The 21,167-nt window shown below is 35.3% G+C and overlaps 1 protein-coding gene across 5 annotated transcripts; it reads left to right on the top strand.

Annotated features, from left to right (window-relative positions):
* Window positions 1-476: 476 nt before the first annotated feature.
* Window positions 477-21,154, top strand: LOC113236602 (carboxypeptidase E-like). 5 transcript variants are annotated; one of them, XM_026472748.1, is made up of 11 exons: window positions 477-848; window positions 2,053-2,249; window positions 2,922-3,077; window positions 3,448-3,462; window positions 3,789-3,955; window positions 7,745-7,899; window positions 10,063-10,323; window positions 13,724-13,866; window positions 14,218-14,223; window positions 15,797-16,109; window positions 18,028-18,093. In XM_026472748.1, the coding sequence occupies exons 1-11, from the start codon at window positions 629-631 to the stop codon at window positions 18,081-18,083; spliced, it is 1,689 nt and encodes a 562-aa protein (XP_026328533.1). In that variant the 5' UTR covers window positions 477-628; the 3' UTR covers window positions 18,084-18,093. The 5 variants fall into 5 exon arrangements, with proteins under 5 accessions (XP_026328533.1, XP_026328534.1, XP_026328535.1 ...); XM_026472749.1 differs by lacking the exon at window positions 3,448-3,462 and having other exon boundaries at window positions 481-848; XM_026472750.1 differs by lacking the exons at window positions 15,797-16,109; window positions 18,028-18,093 and adding an exon at window positions 20,660-21,154 and having other exon boundaries at window positions 483-848.
* Window positions 21,155-21,167: the final 13 nt, after the last annotated feature.

Raw genomic sequence — 21,167 nt, 5'->3', positions numbered from 1 at the left:
AGAAGAATAAAACAAGTCTAAAAATTATTTAAAAAAACAAAAACCCGACTGCAAAACTGTTTAGCTGGAAAGATAAAAAAATAATCCCCCTCACTATTTTCATTATTTTTTTATCCTGTGACATTCCATAATCAAGACGAACGAAATGTAAATATTTAGAAATAAGCCGGTCCGAATTTTTCTGTTTGTACAACATCTTTTTGTTGCTTTTTAGTGCCCAGATGAAATATTTTGTCACAACTGGTTTTATTAAACCAATTGGAACTGCACAAAACTCGTTGTTAAATTTTATTATACTTAATAATTCTTAACATTAAATCACCTGTGCTCAAAAAACCAACATTATGCCGATTCGGAACAAAATCCCAGTAATGCCAACATTGCCATTTGGAAATGCCAAAAGGTCAAATACGCTTGCGCGAAAGAGACATACATATTATAGCCTCTCTTTTTTCACGTGCGTCATCATCCGCTTCCCCTTGCCCCTCATTACATTCGCGGGAAAAATCGATCGATACTTTGCGTTTGACGTGCAGCCGTGTTGTGTTGTGGATGTTGTTGTACCAGTGAGAGTGATAATTTGTTTAAAATACATTTAAAATATTTAATAAAGTTTGAGCATATCGCTATGGATCTAAATTGGTGCATATGTCTTGCGCTTTGTATCTCCGTATCAGCAGGATTTGTTTGGAAGCATCATAATAATGAAGAGCTACCCGTAATTTTAGAAGAAATTCATGAAAAGTGTCCGAATATAACAAGAGTTTATGCTTTGACGGAACCATCTGTTTTAAATGTTCCCCTTTATGTGATCGAGTTTTCTGATAATCCTGGATTCCATCAACCATGTAAGTTTTATTTAATTTTGTGTTATGAATGATTTCTTTATGTAACTACATAAATTGTAACTCGAATGTTAAATTGCGTTTGTGTTTGTAAGTTAAATATTGTGCAAAGTTAGTGAAACTTAAGATGAAATTCTCCTTCATAATTAAGTTGGTAGGTAGTAGATTAGCTATAGTTTGAAGGATACATTCCAGAACACAGCACCTGTTGAAGGTGCGATTTCAGGAAATCAAATATCACTTTTAAACGACACAGACAAATAATTTTTAGTTGAAATTGATTTTTGTTTTACAGTTGTCTCGCATGATAATCGATAATTTCATTTCTATAACGAATAATTGAAATAAAAATAATGCCTTCTACCAGCTAGTCTTTTACCAGCACAAACAAAAGTAAAAATGGAAGTAAGTTAATTTGCTACTCAGCGTACTCAGTGGAGGTTAAGTCGTGCAAAATAGCTACGCTTGTCTAGAATATATTTTATTTCTCTTTTTTTTATTTATTTTTTTTATCATGGCCAGGACTAGGGACAACCCTATGTCGCGAGTACCATGGACACATACACAGACAACCACAAATTACACCCAAAATCACGAGAGAAATAAATGTAGGCAATACGAATTTTTTTTCATGCAATTAATTTTCCCACCTTCAACACAAGCGCACGTCATCCTCAGATACAGATACCACCACTAAAAATATACCCGACGCGTGTTACACCCCTCTCCGAGGCATCCTCAGTGGCTGTTGGCTAGTGGGCGCTCGGCCGAGAGAAAACAAATATTTATGTTAATAATATTAACTTCCTTCCATTTTTGTCAACATGCACTTCCGCAAAGTAACTGAATCTATTAATTACAAACAAAAGTATAATAAAGAACTTACGGCCAAGGAACCAATATCATATTCCCACATGTAACCAAATACTGTCGTAATTAAAAAATGATGAAATTGAGAAATCACGATTTGAAAATTCAAAAATTTAATAAATCTTAATACAAATAATGATGGGATTATTTTTATTTATACATTATAATTAGTTGTCCACTTATCAACGAGTATATAAATTTATTGGTTCTATTTCGTAATTTAAGAACTTTCAAATCGTGTTTTCTTAATTCCACAATTTCTGCGTTACGACAGTATTTGATTTCACGTGCGAATAATGGCTTAATCTTGCTAAAATCGAGAAAATCTCTTTACTAGATAAACCCGAAGTAAAGTACGTTGGTAATATCCACGGAAATGAAGTCCTCGGCAGGGAGCTACTCCTCGGCTTGGCAGACTATTTATGTGATCGATACAACCAGTTCGACAAGCGCATCCGGGCCCTGATACATACCACTCGCATACATCTATTGCCATCTATGAACCCTGATGGATGGCAGGCCGCATATGACGTGGTAAGTCACCTTTTCAATCATAGATAAAGTGATCTCCGGAAAGGTCGATTCAATTTTCATGTTTAGTTGTATTTTCCAAGTTCAATAATTACTATGTTACCTTTAGATGAAATGAGTTCGAAAGCATTTTTATTATTTTTTGATCACTCAAGTAATCAGCCACGGAAATGTGGAGCATCACATAATACATATATACACAGTCGTAATAATTTCAGACGCAAGGGTATTTTTCACGAAATTATATGTTTATAGACGTATGTAATTACACCTATAATTAACTATTATTTGTTATAGATACAAGGAAGTATTTGTGTTTGTTTCCTAAATAAAGCACAATCTATAATTTTATTAAAGCTTTAAGAAGGTTTTTAACACTTTTTAGTGTTAAAAAGGAATATTCTCGATTAGAAATGAAAACAAATATATTCGCAATTTACATCCCAAACATTTTTTAAATTCCCTGTATGTAACAGTGGCAAAAACCTAAGAACTCGATAATTCATGACTAATTTAACATTTATTATTCTTTCTTTCTTTGTTTATATATATACCAAATGCTTTATTTAAGGACTTATAAAATAATACTTACGTCTATTAAAATTTTAGAAATATGTATAAGGTAACGGTGTGCTGTCTTGATTTGTACTTAAACATTTCCGTGGTCGCTTGAAGGGTGGTCGAGATTACCTGATTGGCCGTGCCAACAATCATTCAGTGGATCTGAACAGAAATTTCCCCGATCTGGATGCAATAACATTCGAGTTGGAGCGACAAGGCATTAGCCACAACAACCATCTATTGCAGGACTTAAGTCGTCTCACAGCACCGGTAAGAAATATTTTTTTTGTTACTTTACTTATTTTTTCGTTATGATAGTCGTGCTTGTTTGCACTATCGTGCGTCTGGTGTTAATCGACATGTCTATCTACGACAGTTGCAGTGCAATAAATCGTATAGATCTGAGGGGTACTGTAGCTGCGTCCGTCGCCCTGAGACATAAGTAGATAATTTCCATATGCCTGTAATTTCACCAGCACCCTTAAACATTGGAACGCAATAATGTTCACATTGTTGCTTGACGGCAGAAATAGGTAAGGTGGCAGTACTTCCCTGGACGAATAATATCACAAGGAACTCTACTGCTAATAAAATAAAAAATTTGGTTTGCAATTTTTTGGCAAGGTTTTCTTACTTTCAGGATTGTCAGAAAACGGTATGTAATTTTCTCTATTGCGGGGGTATTGAAATGACTTTCTTATTTATTGGACATAGTTCCACAGATGTTTTAAAAGTCTGTTTTACTATTTGTGTAATTTTGTGTTTTTCTTGCTTTTTTATTTTAATTAATACTTTCAGTTATGGGTTTGAACGCTCGTACATCAAACTGTAGCCTAGTTCTGTAAAAAAGTCTGGTTTGAAAATGAAACTTTCTGTCGTTCAAATGCAGGGTATAAACATGAACAGGTGGCAGTTTTTCCATTATTTTGAGCGTGTCCCTGTGTGCTTGTATTTAATAAAATGATGTTGTTTTTGGGGCAGTTGGAGCCCGAGACTCGAGCGGTAATGAGATGGATCATGTCCATACCATTTGTATTAAGTGCTGCTTTGCACGGAGGAGATTTAGTTGCCAACTACCCCTACGATGAAAGCAGGAGTGGAGCCCCAACGTCTGAATACTCTGCTAGTCCTGACGATGAAACCTTCAGGTGAGAAATTTTCTTTATTATACCGCATAAATTTATCTACATCGCCTTTCAAGCGGACTAATCCGGGCTCGTATCTCAGAGGTTTTCGGAGTTTGGGTGCGAAATTTAATTTGAAATTTACCTGCACACATCTGCAAACCAATTGAGTGATGTGTGTGAAGTTTCTAATTCACAAACCCTATCATTGAGAGGAGGCCTGTGCATCACAGTGGGACTATTTATAGACTAACTATTATTATTCAGTAAAGTACACATTTGTGGAGAAAATTGTTTAGAATTAAAATTACAGGTAGGTACAGCAGTTTTGTTGAAGACACGGACGATGTAGTCCATTATGTTAGCCTAATGTATTTTAGATATCTTACGTGTTAGCAAAAATTGATAAATCGTTTTCCGCGTGCAAAGGCTTGTTTAAAACATATGTATACAATATGGTCATTTAAATATACACTTTACAAAATGTAATGTATGTTTTGTAAAATGTACATGTAAATTGACCATATTATATGCTTGTTTGTTTTCTAAATCACGATTTTACGTCAAGATTAGGAAATACAAACGAACAAAAGGAACAAAACTGTTTAGACAGGGTGACAGGTTGAACGAAATAAATATCTAAAGAGGCGAATGAGTAGCTGATATTCATATCGAATATGTAAAAAAACACTACCTTACTTTTAAATATTTTTCTCGAAGGAAAATACTACCTTTAACATTTTGTAATAGTCTGCGCCTTACCAGCCTCTGCGCACGCTTTCCCACGGGCAGAGATGAGAAAAACTGCTTATTTTTTTAAACGTTTAAACGTAATGTTTTTTTTAAAAAGCGTTCTTTTTTAAACGCTTTATCACATCGCTTTATAGTTTGAAGCTAACAAAATCGTTTAGAAAACTTTTAAGCGCATAGACTTTTATATTAAAAAAAGCTTGCAACGTTGTGTTGATAATGACACGCAAGAGTAGACAACTAAAGGTTTTAAGATAAGTAAGTTTTTTTGTAAAAAAACGAGTTATATTTTTATTTATGGCATAACATTATTATATTAACATTTTGTTCATTGGCGTTTAAAAGCGTTCAAAAACATGAGTTGTTTAACTTTTGTAGTTATTAACCGTTGAAATGGAAAAAACTGCTTATTTTTTTAACGTTAAAAGTATGATTAAAAATCGTGCCTGTAAAAGCGCTTTTCACGTAAACGTTTTTAGTTTGACGCTTAAAAAGTCGTTTAGAAAATTAAACGTTTTTCGCTTAACGCATAGACTTTATGTTTAAAAAAGCTTGCAATAACCTTGCAAGCATAAATTGAATTAATTTGTTTAGAAAACATAGATGGCGCTACTTGAAACTTAGGCACATTGTTGAGTACCTATAGACCTGACCAGTAACCAACGCTTATGCTTAAAATGAAAACCGCGCTTACGCGCTTATTTTAAAAAGCAGACTTTTTAAAGTGCTTTTCATTTAAACGCCCACCTCTACCCACGGGTTTCGCACCCTCGCCCGCCCCGCTCGTCGAAACGCCGGGCATCCGCTACCGCCCGGCTAGTTCGCTTGCGCTTTTGTGTTAGACGGGACGTAAAGTCGTCGCATATTTGTTTTGCCTGGTATATCGGTGTATTCACCCGTGTAGCCTGTGTATTTCAGTGGAGTTATAAGGTCCTTTATCGAGAAACGCTCCTTAGTCAGCGTGCTTCATCCTACACATTGATGTTAGGATTCAATTTTGTCTGTCCTAAGAAAGGTATGAAGGGAAATTTGAATTATTTTTAATAGTAGGTACTCTTTAAGTAGGAAGGCTTGACACGAGGGAGTTAAATTTCTTACTACTCAACTATTCTGTTTCATAGAGTAACCCAAATGAAGAGTGTTGGAGTTAGTATTTGTAAAATGGCACGACATTCTTTTTCTTACTTTTAGGGCGATTCTACGTATTCGGATTAGATATCAGCTACTCGTTTGCCTTTTTAAATATTTATCTCGTTCAACCTGTCACCATGTATATCTATAAATTGATCTATAAGGACTCACAATACGACAACATATCTATCAGCCCATATACACATATGCGTATATGGGTATACGCAAAGCCGTTTCACCTTTTCATTTACAGCTTTGTCTCACAGGTAGTGCATGAATAATTATTAGTTTGAGGATTGCAATTGCGTTAGGCGTTTTATTTGCACAGCTTTTGTGTATTTCGGATACCTTGCATATAAATAATATGGCCAATATATGCAACGGTAGACGAAAGTGACAACGACAACTAACTTCATATTTCTGTATGCAAGTACGTCTTCGAATCTTGACAACACGAATAAACTTTATGAATTTTATTGGGGAGAATGGATTCAAACTCTCTTTAAATATTTATTAAGTGCTTAAACCAGCTGGTTTTGAAAAGGTCAGAACATTGAATCTGTTGTTATATACCCACTGTAAAGAGGTCCCTCTTCTTTTTATCTAAGAGCTCTTGGCGGCGTGGTAATCGCCTACCGTCGCCGTTCAGTGCCCTCACTTTGAGTTCCTGATTCGACACTGTCTCCTTTATAATGATATAAGTAACTTCGTCTAGGTCTTCCCCTGCCTCTCGTTGCTTCGGTCTTTCAACATATAATGCTTCTAAAGATTGATTATATTATTAGATGCCTAATCATCTTGCCACTACGTTTCCGTATTATCTCTTATAATCCCACAAACGCTTAAACTAAATGGTTTTTCAACAAGAACTTTGTTTTGTAAATAAAAATAAAACAATAAATTTAGATGACAATGATTCAAATTTGTATTGCATTAAAAAAAGTAAGGTTTGGCAATTATGAATGAAAAATTATACGTGATAAATGTCCACCACGACCACAATTACGGATGTCGATTATTTCATCAAAGTTTTTAATCACTTTTTTACAAAATGGTGGTATAGACTCTGTCTTTAACATAACCTCATAAAAAATAATCCAGCGATGTTAAATCACATGATGAATTTCGTGAAATTATGCGATCGGGAAATTTGGTTTGCAATAAATTATTTGTTTCGGTGGCTGTGTGACTTGTGGCACAGTCTTGTTGAAACCACATGTCCACAACCACAGATCCATATTATCAATAATAGGCCAAAATTGAGTTGTTAACATCTCTCGATAGCGTAATCCATTGACCGTAACCGTATATCCAGCCAAATTTTCGAAAAAACGGCCCAATGCCAATGGCACAAAAATAGAATTTTTAAAATACACTATTGTTGTTTTCAAACGACATATTACCAATGTATACATAAGTACAATATTATTGCAAAAATTTGAAATTAAAGTGTGTGGTTAAAAAGTGTTTCATGTTAAAAAGCTGCTAGTTTAAATGAAACAAAACCTATGTACCTAATTAGGAATTAATTTGTTAATTAATTAAATCGTTTTGATCTATTCGTTATTAATATCGCTCATAATTATTATTATAAAAAAATATAGACCAATTTCTCAATTGGTCCTCCTCCTTTTTCGAATTCGGTTAAAAAATTAAATTCATTTTCAATAATCACTACAGTATTTGTCATCCACTTACTATTGCTTATTAAACAATATTTGTTTATATATATGTACTTATATAACAAAACATTGTTGCACATAGTTCATATCGGAAAATGAGTAATAGGGAAAATATTAAAAGATTCAACAAACAATTACGGAGATATTTATTTGATTAAAATTTCTGTATCTGACTGTACAACGTTACGGTGCATTGTTTCTTTGCGATTTAGCAGGAGAAAAATTAATAGAAACTAATTTTGTTTCAAAGGGAATTGGCACTGACGTATGCAATGGCTCACGAGGACATGGCGTCGACAAAAAGGAAAGGGTGCGACATAGATGGCGATACCGATTCCGATAGTTACAACTTTGGAAAGCAGGGTGGTGTGACCAACGGCGCCGCATGGTATAGCTTGAAAGGAGGTTAGTAATTTTGTATTTAGGTTAAAACTGTTACATTTGTAAAAATTGTAACCTTTAAGGTAGAAAAATTAGCTGATTCAAATTTGTAAAAGACGATGTAAGAGGTAAAGGAAGTTAAGTGCCATATAGTAATTTTTACTACAGAACGTGTTAAAAACAATGAAATGAAATGATGAAAGGCATTTTAAATCAATTGTAAGGTCAAATAAATACATTTTGCCATTTCAAGATTTTTAGCAGTGTCTATAAAAACATCTAAATTCCAAAATATGGAATTGAAGTTCTTTACCTCTCACCTATAGCATTACACTAATATAAGGGAGCAAGCTCATGAAAGCGGTGCAAAAAAGTGTGACAAAATTATAAGCAATACCGACTAGCATTCGTATTGGTTTTGATTTGGGTGTTCTGGGTGCCTTGGAGTTAATTTCGTCATTTTGGTACTCTATATGGCCTCTAACAGATTGACTGCATGTTTGCAGTTAATGCGTGAAGTCGTAATCAACTTCATGGAGCCGAGACGTCGACCGCAAGAAGTTGATAACGACTGCACACATTAACTGCCTGCAGTCGATCTGTTAATTCGTGAAGTCGGTATTATCTTCATTCAGAGCGATAATGACATTATGCCTTTAGCATCAGTTCGTACGAACGCGGTTCGGCACATGCGTGCCGACGACGGCTGATGCTAGTTTAGAAACAATTGGCGAGTCGGCGCCCTTACGTCTGCGTCGGCGGCGAATCGGCTTAATGCGACAAGCGTGGTTAAATTTTTTTTTATAATATCAAGTGACGAGACAAACAAGTCATGCGCCTTATGGTAAGCAACACGCCTGTCCATAACAGTTGCAGTGCAATTCAGCTCTTTAAATTGCAAGACGCACTGCCACTGCGCCGTCATCCTGAGAAATAAGTTCACAAATCCCAAGTGCCTGTAATTTCACCAGCACCCTTACCCTTCAAAACCAGAACACAGTAATGCTGACATTATTGCTTTGCGCCAGAAATACATGATCGACTCAAGCCGATTCCGCGTCGATAAGTGTGGTTTATCCCTAAATGATTCACTTTCAAACTGTTACAAATATTGTTTGACTATTGTTCAACTTCCATCTATTTGAAACGTCAAATATTTTTATAAATATTATTGTTAAATCTGCTGTAGGACATAACATTATACATTACTGTATAATAACCTACTTCTTAGTGACACCTTTGTTACTTATTAATTGTGTAAACTAATTAGCAAGACCAAACAGGTGGCTAAAATTAATATTTCTATAGATAGAATCCGAGGACCTCGGTGGCCCAACGGCCTATATTGGGGGCGATAAATGAGGAGATCGCGGGTTCGATTCCCGGTTGGACCAATTTGGGAAATGAACTTTTCTAAATTCAGTAACAGTATAGAGCTCTTTGTGAAAGATTTCGTCCTAGGTATTATTGCCATATTGCCTATTTCTGCCGCTAAGCAGTAATGTGAGCATTACTGCGCTCCGGTTTTGAAGGGTAAGGGTGAGAGGGTGAAAATACAGGCACACGGGGCTTGTTAGCTTATGTCTCAGAGTAACGGCCGCAGTGGCAGTGCCCCTCAGATCTTAGCGAATTAAAGCTCTGAGTAACACTGCAACTGTTATGGACAGACGAGTTGTAGACCACCAGGCGCACGATTTGTTCGTCCCGTCACTTGGTATAATATAAAAATTGGTTCTGGTCTGGGTGTTCTGAGAAGTGCCCCAGAGGGAATTGAATGGTAGGACTTCCCTAGTTAGAGACCAGGCGAATCGTGTGATGGTCTGGCTCATTATAATAAATGAAATTTACAGTAGACACCTTTTCCTTGGGCGTTTCCCCTGACCTTTTACATAGGTACTTATTGAGAGCAGCTTCCTGGTTCTCTGTGAAGAGTAATGATTGTCTCATATTGTATTGTGACATTTACAAGTTCCTTGTTAACCATGAAGTTGACTGGTTTATTTTGTAATGCTAATCGACTTTTTATTTTGGCTCCTTTTTGTGAGTACTCCGATTAGCATTAAAATTACAAGACGGTAATGTGCGATATTGTGTTTTACGTCGTTATTATTCAGTTATGGTTTCCAGTCAAACGTTTAAGTCATGTTGTCCTTGTTAATATGATGTAAGAAAACAATGTTGTTTCAGGCATGCAAGATTTCAACTACTTAGCTACAAATGCGTTTGAGATTACTCTTGAATTAGGATGCCTTAAGTTTCCTCCAGCTAGTTCTCTAAGCAGAGAATGGGAGCGAAACAAGGAAGCCTTATTGGCTTACATGTTTAAGGCTCATATTGGAGTGAAAGGCATCGTCAGCGACGATTCCGGGTTTATACAGAATGCTATCATATCTGTCGTAAATATCACTGGATCGATACCGAGGCCTATACGTCACGATATCACCACAGGTTAGTAAAGACCAAATATGTTATTTCACGCGAATATTAATTGTGATATTTGTCCGGTTTATCAACTTTTCTTAAGACGTGTCAATGAGGACAGGTCGCCCCGGAATGATTACGATACTATTTTGATCAATTTGTATGATACTGCACGTGTGGTGCGTTGAAATGCACGTGAGGTTAAAAGCAGACGCTAACTCCCTTGCTCATTGAATCTATATAGTATAAATTTAGGTTATTTATTGAATAAGTAAATAACAATAGATAATTACTATACCTCCCAAGTAAGTTCTTGTAAGCCACAAAATAGTATTTTTTTATAACTTTTATATGCATATATATGTTCTGTCAAAAGTAAACAAACCACTAAATAAATATTTTAAACATGGAACCTATAATACACATAAAAAAAGTAAACAATATGTAAGTAAAAAAGTAAAAAATGCTATTTTTGTAGCTTACAACAACTTGCTAGTGAGGTATCGATCTCGATGAATAAGAACAAGATCTATGAAGAAATTAAACTGTTACGGACTCAATAGGTTTATTAATAAAACAAGCAGAAGTCAAGTCTATTATTTTATTATATAAATTATTATTTTTTATTATAAAGGAGTTATAACAGTCAACTTAAATACAATTTACGAGGAACAATATTTATTTTAAGTAACTTAGGCCAAAATGGCTTAGAGGAATTTAAATTTTATTATTAAGTTAATGATAACTTATTTAAAAATAATTACAATTATTAAGCGACATCTCCAGTCAGCTGCTGGTAGCAGTAAGTCTGACTGAGTGAAGAAATAAATTTCTCACAGATGACGCTACAGCAAAAAGACGTTTATAAACAAAAAACAAAGATCTGCTTCAAGCACGTTGAAAAATTCGTAAGGTCCGCTGGTTCGTTCCGTTGGCTTAGTAGGCATAGCCTGTGGTACAGTTTGCTAGAACACTTTGGTTCGAATCCAGCCGGATCGAAGGATTTTTTCCAAGTGCTCGATCTTTGTATTAATAATTAAAATATATATTTACCTCCACATATACATATATACATGTTTATATGTAAAACATATACAAAATATGTGCAGACTATGTAAAGTATAAAGATATTCAAGGATAATGTTACGTATCAGTTTGATCTATAGAGTTTTTTAAGAAACCTTCCTTGCTAGCAGTGAAAGGGTCGATCGCACTGAAGTGCATATAATTTCTTATTATATATCGAAAAGACATGTTTGTCGCGGACTGTATCAATGGGTTAAAGGGTGGATGCTAACAACGAGTGAGCAACATCAAAGCAAACGTACTTACAACTTATTAATTTATTAGACAACACGTAGCTATCAAAGCCAAAACAGCAAACAAAAGTAAAAAAAAGGCGCCTAAACCCATTGACCTACCAATAGGTCAATGCCTAAATCAACCACATTCAAATTTAGAATTTAAATATAAAAACAAACTATGAAATATATATAAAAGAGATTTGTAGCGACTGCTGCGATTTGCTACAATGTCAAAATAATTTTGTATTTCTATTATTTAATTCATACGTAATAAATAAATCATACGTAATCTTGAAACAGCGTAACAATCGATTGCAAAATTGTAAACACACCGCTATTGTTCACTGGCGGAGTTAATCTTAGTTTCTTTCTGTACACTCACTGAATAGACGGAAATAGTAGCACTTCCTGTTGCTGGGCAGTTTAATTTAATAAGATCGGACTTAATTGTCTGTCTACAAAGAGTCCGTTAATTATGTCTAATCTGTCACATTTCTACTTATGTTATATCTCTATTTTGACAACTTTACACCATGAAGAAAACGATTGTTTGCGTCATTTATATATGTAGCATCTGATTTATTAAATAAAAATACGTAGTCTTTAAGAGGGAGCAGAGGAAAAATTCCTAATCTTCGATTTGATTTTAGAGGGGTATATCCACTTTAAATTTAAAAATAAAATATTGTATGAGTAACTACACGATATATTCAAGCATAGCATTTTCCTCGAAATGTTACAGGTTATTAGGACAAAAATTATATAATTAATTAAATTTATTCATGATCGACAACTGTCATTATTTTTTTAAATTCCTTTAGTTTTAGAGTTATTCCGCTAAAACGAATTTGGTACTTTTAATGCGCAAAATTCAACATCTCCTGTCGCATGTCACGCGAACTTCAGGCATATATTTGTGTCACAAAATTGGGCAGAGCCAACGTCAAAACTTTTTTGGCATGCTCCCTCTTAAATATTTTTATTACACATACACTACGCATTTTTATTTAATAAATCAGATGCTGTATAAAAGACGCCAACAATTTTTTTCTCCATCGTGTAAAATTATCAAAATTGAGATAGTACCGGTTGCCAGTTCACAGTCGTCATGCGCTTAGAGGATGGAAAAAAATAAAGGAAGTCATGCGAAACATTGGTCCATGACGACAATCTAGCATTAATTTTGGCGCATTAATTCCTATCACAGTCAATAACATACCTTATTTACTGCGTAGTTTATTTAATAAACTTGTATTTGAGGTCCAGTAATAAGGAAGCTTAAACTTGTATGTAATTTTTTGTCTATATTAAAACTTATCAATCAATTATTTCGTAAATAATCGATTACTAGCCATATTTTCATTAAAAACTTTGTTTATAACGATTATGCTTAGTAGAGAAATAATGCTTTACTGTAGAACTACAGATAGTATTGTCGCTGCCCTAAGGTGCCTAAGCCTATGTCTAAGGCGCCGTGAAACCGTATGTCTTGTGTTGGATACAAGCAACCGGCAACTAGAAGTGAATATTTTATTTTCATACAATTGCTCTTGCCGCAACCGGCGGCGGCGGCAGTGTCGATTTCATATTAAATTGTATGAATATAAAATTTGCGCTTCTAGTTGCCGGTTGCTTCTATTCAACACAACCGACCTGTTTGTCCTTTGAGTCTTTTAATGTATTCATTATTATTAGTCCTGTGCGCCTTTTAACGTATTAAGTAATTAAGTATTCGTCAATACGTTAAAGATCTAATTGGTTTAAAAGTTTGTTAAAACATCATTCTCTAATAATGCTATAAGTAAGACATACCAAAATGAATTTTACGGCTCAGTGCTTAGAGGTTAAGTTTGTTTAAAACTTTCCTTCACACTATCTATCCAAAACCAAATGGTCTGTTAGAGGGTCAGGCATCATAAGGCGTCGACTGTAGGTACTCTAGTACTACTCGTGCATAAATATTTTGAACGTTGTAATTAGGTATAGATTAAGATTTCGATTTTCGATTAAGAAGATGAACATTTTAGATGTTAGATGTGGTACATAATAAATCATTCGGATAGAATTTTTGATACCATAGTGAGTGTTATGTCGTGAATTTCAATGAATAATAATATACGCAGGCCCATTCGGCGATTACTACCGATTGCTGACCCCGGGACACTACGAGGTGACAGCCAGCTTCCCCGGTTACTTTCCCATCTCTCGAGTAATCACCGTTCCTCCATATCAGATGTCTGCACTCATAGTTGATTTTAAACTCGAGGTGAGTACCTATGACTTATGGTAACTGATAATCGATATCCTATCTAGCGGCAAGGACAATTGATGGGGAAGAAAAGCTTCCAGTGACGAGTCATTCTCAGACTAATGACGTAGAGAAGGACGGCTTATCATTAACGGGACCAAAACCTTGGTTAAACTTTAGGGGAATAATGCATGCAGGCGGAATTGAGCTATTTTCTAAGATAAGATACTTCCAAATGATAAGGGCGCAAAAATCTGCGATGTTATTCTTTAGTGTTTAGTTAATTATATTATTATAGCTTGAGTAAATTAGTTACATTACTCGCAATCAATGGAACAAGTAACAGACACAAACACCGTTTGTTTCCAGTTTTATGTAAGTACAGTTTCATTGTGACTACGTAGGTGTACAATCATTTTTATTAATAGTTAGGGACCTTGAATCCAGTTGTCATCACAGTTTTACCTTAACGTGGAGGTTACCTACTTGCCTTTTACTATGACAGTGAGTGGACAATTTGCCAGTGTCGAGTCAGTAATAAGCCAGTAACTTACTCTTTATCCGTATTAAAAGGTTCATTTTGTTCAATTTCCGAATACCGCAAATGTACTCTTTGTGCCACCAAGCAATAATAATAATATGTGCATGACTCTGCCGTCTTTGTCTGAACTAATTTGCGTTTTGGTAATTTTCGAGATATTGGCACCTAAAGTTATTTCTTCGAAAAATATCAATTACGCTAATTTTGTTGTTGGTTGTCGATCTCGTTTCGCTGATTCCAGACATGTTAAGAGTCGATATTTCTTCAAATGGCTTTTTGGCGTTGATTCCGCATAACAATGAGCGCCCGGTAAAAAACCGCGAAAGTTTTGACGCGGCCGCCCGGCGACCACCCAGTTTTCACAAACATTAATGGCGAATCTGAATTCTATTTACTAGGCAACAACATATAAATTCCTCTGAATAATACAACCGCGCGGTCGCCGCGTGCAAGACATGCTTGAATCGCCTGCGCGGAACGCTCATTTAAGTTAAAACGTAAAAGCTAAATAAACAGAGCGTACTTTGCCAAGACACAGTTAGATGTACGCGGTCGCTGCGTGGCGGCATCGCGGTCTCGGCGATGAAATTCGTGTCGAATAAATGCGCGCTGAAAGTGTTGAATCGATCACTTTAGAAAAAATATATAAGCAGTAAAATTGAGGATATACGTACACAGATTACTATGTGGTGTGAAAACACTTTTCTTAAAAATTTTCACGATAGAAAAGAAAACTCGAAATTTTACAAGAAAACCGCTGTATTCAGTAGGTATTTTACATATACCAATGATTTTTTTTTATATCAACTGAACTAAATAGAAAACCAATAGTATAAGATATACATTTTTCAAAAGGTTTTAATTTCGAGTTCTTAGGTTTTCGCGATTGTTACACATAGGAAATGAAACTATTTTTCCGGATTTAAATCGCGTATATTTGTTTTTTCAAACAAACCGACGTTTCGGGTCCTTTATAGGGTTTAATTTCGTTTGTAAAAAAATACATTCTGAAATAAAGCCAGTGTCCCTGTCACTCGACCAGCGCAATCTTTTCTATTCAAGCTGAGGTAGTATCGACTCTTAATGACTCAACTTCAATAATTCGAATCGATTACGTTAGTTGTGATAATGAGGCAGTATTCCGGGTTTGAAGGGTAATGGTACCGGTGAAGATACTGGCATATGGGACTTAAAGCCATTTGCGATCTGAAGAACCACTTTCTCCTGGTCACTTAATGTCATAAACAACAAAAAGTATATTCCTTAAGTTACTCAATCGGTTACATTTTTTTTGCATGGCCATGGAAGGTCTTATTTTTGCAAGGTCAGAGACGCTTGCAAAAATACTCACTTAGATTTTCGAATTTCACTGAGAAGAGAATTATAGTATGTAAGGCATTTTTGCAGCTGTGTAGATACAACTTCAAGAGAAAAGCCCATTGGAAGGCCCACCTTTCCTGGGTAGAGTCTAGAAAGCTGCGTTCTGCCTTTTTGTCGACCGTACCTCGACGCCAAAAAACGAAAATTTTCAACCATTGTGTCCTTCCTACAACGCCAAAGAACGACGGGCGACAAGTCTACAGACCAAAGAAGCATATGCGTGCCAGGCAAAGTACCATTCTCAAAGGTTCTCCTGTGAACAAGGTTTGGCACGAAAGGATCCTTATGGGAACCGAAGTAAAGGACATAGCTTTAAAGTTGGACTGGAGATCGCGTCTTGGTAAGCATAGTATGGGTCGCCTTTTGGTCAGGTAGTGCGACGTTATGGTCTAGATGACTCGTCGCCCATTGATGGGACGGCATGAAAAGAGATCTTTTTCGACATGTAGGAATCTACATGTGAAAGGGTTGTAACCCTAACAAGCCGTGACCAGGTTCACGGCAGTAAATAGAAAACTTCCGGTCCACAAATTTATTAAAATTTGGGTTAAGAAGAAAGGGTAACAAAGAAGTAAGGCGTAAGGAGTAAAGAGTAAGGCTGTAACAATAAAAAGGTATATGTAGAAAAACAGGTACATTAATATAAAACACTTCCTAACTTGATGGATATACAGAGTTATTTAAGTAAATACTTACTCCTAAAAAGGGCCGAGTTATACTGAATTACAGATGCGTATTCATAGGTAAGATTGATACATGATTTAGATTATATTATAATGATTGTAACTTAGTAAAAGAATCAAAATTAGACGCGATTGAATTTAAACAGCTCCGTCCGCTGCCGTGATCGAGCAGGGAGTGACGATGGAACGAAATAAAATCGGAATGTGAGGCAAAGAATGGAACAATTCAAAATTTAAAATTAAATACTAGTGGCCAGGAACCGGAGAAAGGCGATGATAAGGTCTCACATGCAAGCTCACACTGACGGCTAATATGCCGCAGTATCCTTAAACATGCCGAAGCATAGAGTCGCGACTTAGTGCTCACGACATAGTCTCTCTTCAGATCAATTGTAACGCTGCAAGCTGGTTTATTACTAGTTGTATATTTAAAAAATATCTAGTAGTCTTGCTGAAGTAAAAGAGAACTGTACAGTATTTTTCAGTAAGGGAAGATTTTGGTTGAATAACCATCGGAAGTCTGCCGTAACATCCCGAAGGCTGCCGGCTCGTTATCCCCAAACTTACCTCAGTTTTAATTATTAATACAAAGACCGAACACGAACGCGGACCCAGGTCCGCTGGTTCGTTCCGTGGCTTAGTTGTTATAGCGCCTGGCACGGTAAGTTAGAAGATGTCGGTCCGAATCCGGCCGGATCGAAGGAGTTTTTTCTGAGTTTTTGATTTTTGTATTAATAATTATTACAAAATTTCACAAAAAGAAAATTGAATATCAATTCAATAAAAATTTAAAATTACCTTAATTTTGTTTTTGTACGAGTAGCTATCACCATTATAATTGAAATTTCAACTACAATGTCACAACATTAATGGATATTACTATTCGTCACCTAAAAATTATCTGCCGTGCCGTCTCGTCAGCGGGCACCGAGCCTTAGAGAGAACTAAAGCTGATGATGATGAATGTCCTCTTGCTAAGTATCTTTAGGTATATTGTACTCTAGCCAGTACAGTCTATTCGTGATCGGGGAAAATGGATCACAGGCTCGATTTTTATGATCATTTACGTTTTTCTGGAACATATCAAATAAAACTAAGTTTTATCTTACAAGCATCTGCACAGTTCTATAATGCAGGGATGGCTGTTATACTCTTCCACACCTTCGTAAGAAGTTATCTGGAATATTAAGGAGATTTGAGTACCCATATCAGAGTGAATATCGTCTTCTGATAGAAAGGACTTAACGAACGTTCGATCGGTATTTGTACAAACGAATGTCCGGTTACTATCAGTTGCTCCTTCCTTCCTTAGAACAGGTTTTAAAATGTCATTATATCTCTTAATTGAAGAAGCCATGCAAAAGTAAAAATCAGACTAACTGAGTCTAGATATGTGTGAGTGAACATAGGGAGACGGAAGCGAAATGACGTCAATCGAACTTGAATGACGTCATTGATAAATGATAATGCTCTTCAAATGTTAAGGCTTTTTGAACAAGCACAGGGGAAATTATAAAAGTCAAAGTACAAAGTAACTAAGTTGTAACTTAATAAGAATGCTTCTAATATTTTTAGTACAATCAAATATTTTATTTGAATCTGTGGAAGATCCGGTAAGAAAGGTTTTTTAATACATTCGTACGGTAAGTCTAAAATTATATGTTTTTCAAGATTTTGTTTGTACAATTACAATACGGGCTTTAATGAAATTTCTTCATTAATTTTCTATTAGTTCCAATAAAGATTGAGAAAATAATCAGTAGATAAAAACTAAACATACTTGTATACTGCTTTCCGTAACTAACTCTTTCAATTTTAAGACTTACTTTGTGTTGAAATATAGTCAATAATTAAAAAAGATGCTTATACTTTATTAAAATATAACAAATTTTCGCTACGCCGATTTTTCGTCGGTTTATTTCTTCGGCAGCACTGGTCTAGTCTGGGTTAACAATTTTATATGTCACAAGCGTGAAAACCTTGTATATGTTTACCTTGTGTGGTGTGTGATTTGAATTTTATTGCTCTTAATTATGTTCATATGAAAGTACTCATTACTCATTTGTTTGGAAACAGAGTGTGTATGAACTTGTATCATAACATTGTTTATAAAGTTAGTAACACGTGTGTTAAGTAGCGGGACTACAATAAAATAGGGTAGTAAATGTATCGTCTTTCGGGACAGGCTGAGGCGTCTATTTAGCCATTCTTCTTTTGAACAAAGTATACGCAAGCTTGATTTTTACCACACTCCAAAATTGAAAACAAATTACTTATCTAGGGCCTAGCCCGGGAAGTCTGTGCAAAAATTAAGTTTTTATGTTTTTACTGCTACGTTAAACTTTAAATATTTGGCTGTTGCATACAACATCCAAGTGATTAAAGAAAAATGTTATGCGGCGAGGTCTTCCGTCCACGTTTTCAGCACAGTGCGTGTGTATGTTTTTGTTATTTTGTTATAACAAGGTCTAATGCACAATGTCAAATGCAGTAGTGTGTTTTCCCACTTTTTAGAAACTTATATTTGTTAACAAGTTTCTATGATTTTCTCGCATTTATTGAAAAACGTATGTAACAATAATTTAAAAAAAATAAAATAAAATAATAATAGTAATAATAGCTACACGACATAAAATAATTGCATAGATCTTTAAGACATATTGCATTAGGTACACACTCATTTGCGGACATAAGTGAAACAAAAATGTAAAACAAAAAGAAGAGATTCAGTGTAATAATAATAATGCACTATATTTAATAAAAAAAATACAATAGCACGAAAGTGAGTCTTGGTAATTTTATATTTATTTACTCGGAAGTACAGAGCAGTGTTTAACTATAGAACCCAGTTGACATATGGCTGCACGAGAGACGCAATGATAATATCTTGCGTTAATTGGATCATTTGGTTAGGACAGGAGAGACAGACAGAAATGTTTGGGTAGTTACAATAAGAAAGGTGTCAATGGAGTTGCGTCATGGAAATATAGCCGTATAGACAAATATAATTTAAAAAAAACGCAATACGCATAGAACTTCTTGCATTTTTGTTTTTCATTGAAAAAGGTTTCCAAAAATGTATAATAATAATACAACTCCAATTCAGACAACATACTTTATATTTTTAACCGATTTAAAAAAAAGGAGTTTAGACGTTCGGCTGTATGTATGTTTTCCGATGTCTCCATCAATTGTGGACCGATTTTTAATTTTTTTTTCTTTAATATTTATTTAGACCGTTTCACATTTTTTTCGGACAATTACGCATCACTGATTGCCGATGACGCCGACAGTTTCGTAGAAGTGTCTCGATATTGTAATAATGCATATTTATTAAATATTTCTTTCAGTATCGATGTTATGGCAACAATGAATTAACATTGTAGGTATAAGTACAAACTATAAAACAAAAAGGTGGATTGCATTGTGTTGGGTGTTGCTTGCGGTTAGTGGCTCTGATTTTGGTGCTCTGGTACAGGTTATTACTTAGTTTTACACCGGGTAATTCGTATGGTTATCATGCACATTAGTATTTTCTTGTAGATATTTACAATTGGTAACCTATTGAAAGCAAGCTGTGATAGTCTAATGGCTTGACCTATGGCTTCTCAAGCAGAGGCCGTGGGTTCGAATCCAGTCTCGCATCTCGGTCATTCTCTGACTTGTGATCACTACCTAATTTCCGTGGCAATTTTTATTACTTAATATTCGAGTATTGCATCGTGAAATATTATTTAATAATTACACGATAATATGCTTGAATATTTAAGCAATAAAAATTGCCACGGAAATTATATAGTGAACACTATTCCGAGAATGACCGATCTCTGACTTTTTCGAAATTTATGTGTGAAATTTACCACGAGCTTTTTGGCAAAGAAAAACATCGTGATGAAACCTGTACGTCGCAGAAGGTTCACAACCCTCGGAAAAAGGGCGAAATCCCCAACCCGCATCAGCGTGGCGGACTATTGCCTACACCCTCGCCTGAGCGGAGACCCGTGCTCAGCTGTGAAACGTATTTGGTTGATGATGATGAACTTATCGAAAATATAAAAAGTTAAAATATTAATTGTATGTTCATTGTGTGACAACCTGTATAGTTCTCTGGCGACTCGGTTCTATTTAACCAGTACAACAAATAAATAACCTTGTTTACGGTATGGTACGTATTAATAAACTTTCTTACTTATTCTTTTTCTTTCAGCCAACAACATCCTGGTTCGACGATGAGACGTTGTTCGGCGTGTACCCCAACGGGTTACGCGACGGGCAGCCTCGTATTTACAAACGATCTCTCTACGAGAAGGTGACCAAAACACTTTTGAACCACAAGAACAATGCCTACGAAAAACATTCAACAGCAAATTAAATTTTGGGAATTTTATCAGTATATACACTGTAAGACAACATCAGTCCAAATGTTCACTCGGTTATATACATCAACAATATACAATATACTCTAAATGTAAGCATATTTCCATTATATGTTGATTGCTTTTTATCAAAACGCAAGTCAATTATTAAAGATTTTCTCTTCCGTATTGTCAAGATGTTGTCGACAGTGTGCATATTTGATTTTGTCACCGGCATCCTAAAGTAAGAACTAAAAATGAATTGAATTTATTAGCGGTCTACACAGAATAATCAAGCAACATTTTTTAAACTTTGCATTTCCGGAATTATTTGTAATAGGGGTTAAAGTATGAAATTGC

This window comes from Hyposmocoma kahamanoa, unplaced genomic scaffold, assembly GCF_003589595.1.
Source record: "Hyposmocoma kahamanoa isolate Upper Pololo Valley unplaced genomic scaffold, ASM358959v1 92, whole genome shotgun sequence".
In the NCBI taxonomy this organism is placed as follows: Eukaryota; Metazoa; Arthropoda; class Insecta; order Lepidoptera; family Cosmopterigidae; genus Hyposmocoma; species Hyposmocoma kahamanoa.
Note: the sequence above shows the minus strand (reverse complement) of the source record. Positions and strands in the feature narration are given on the sequence as shown.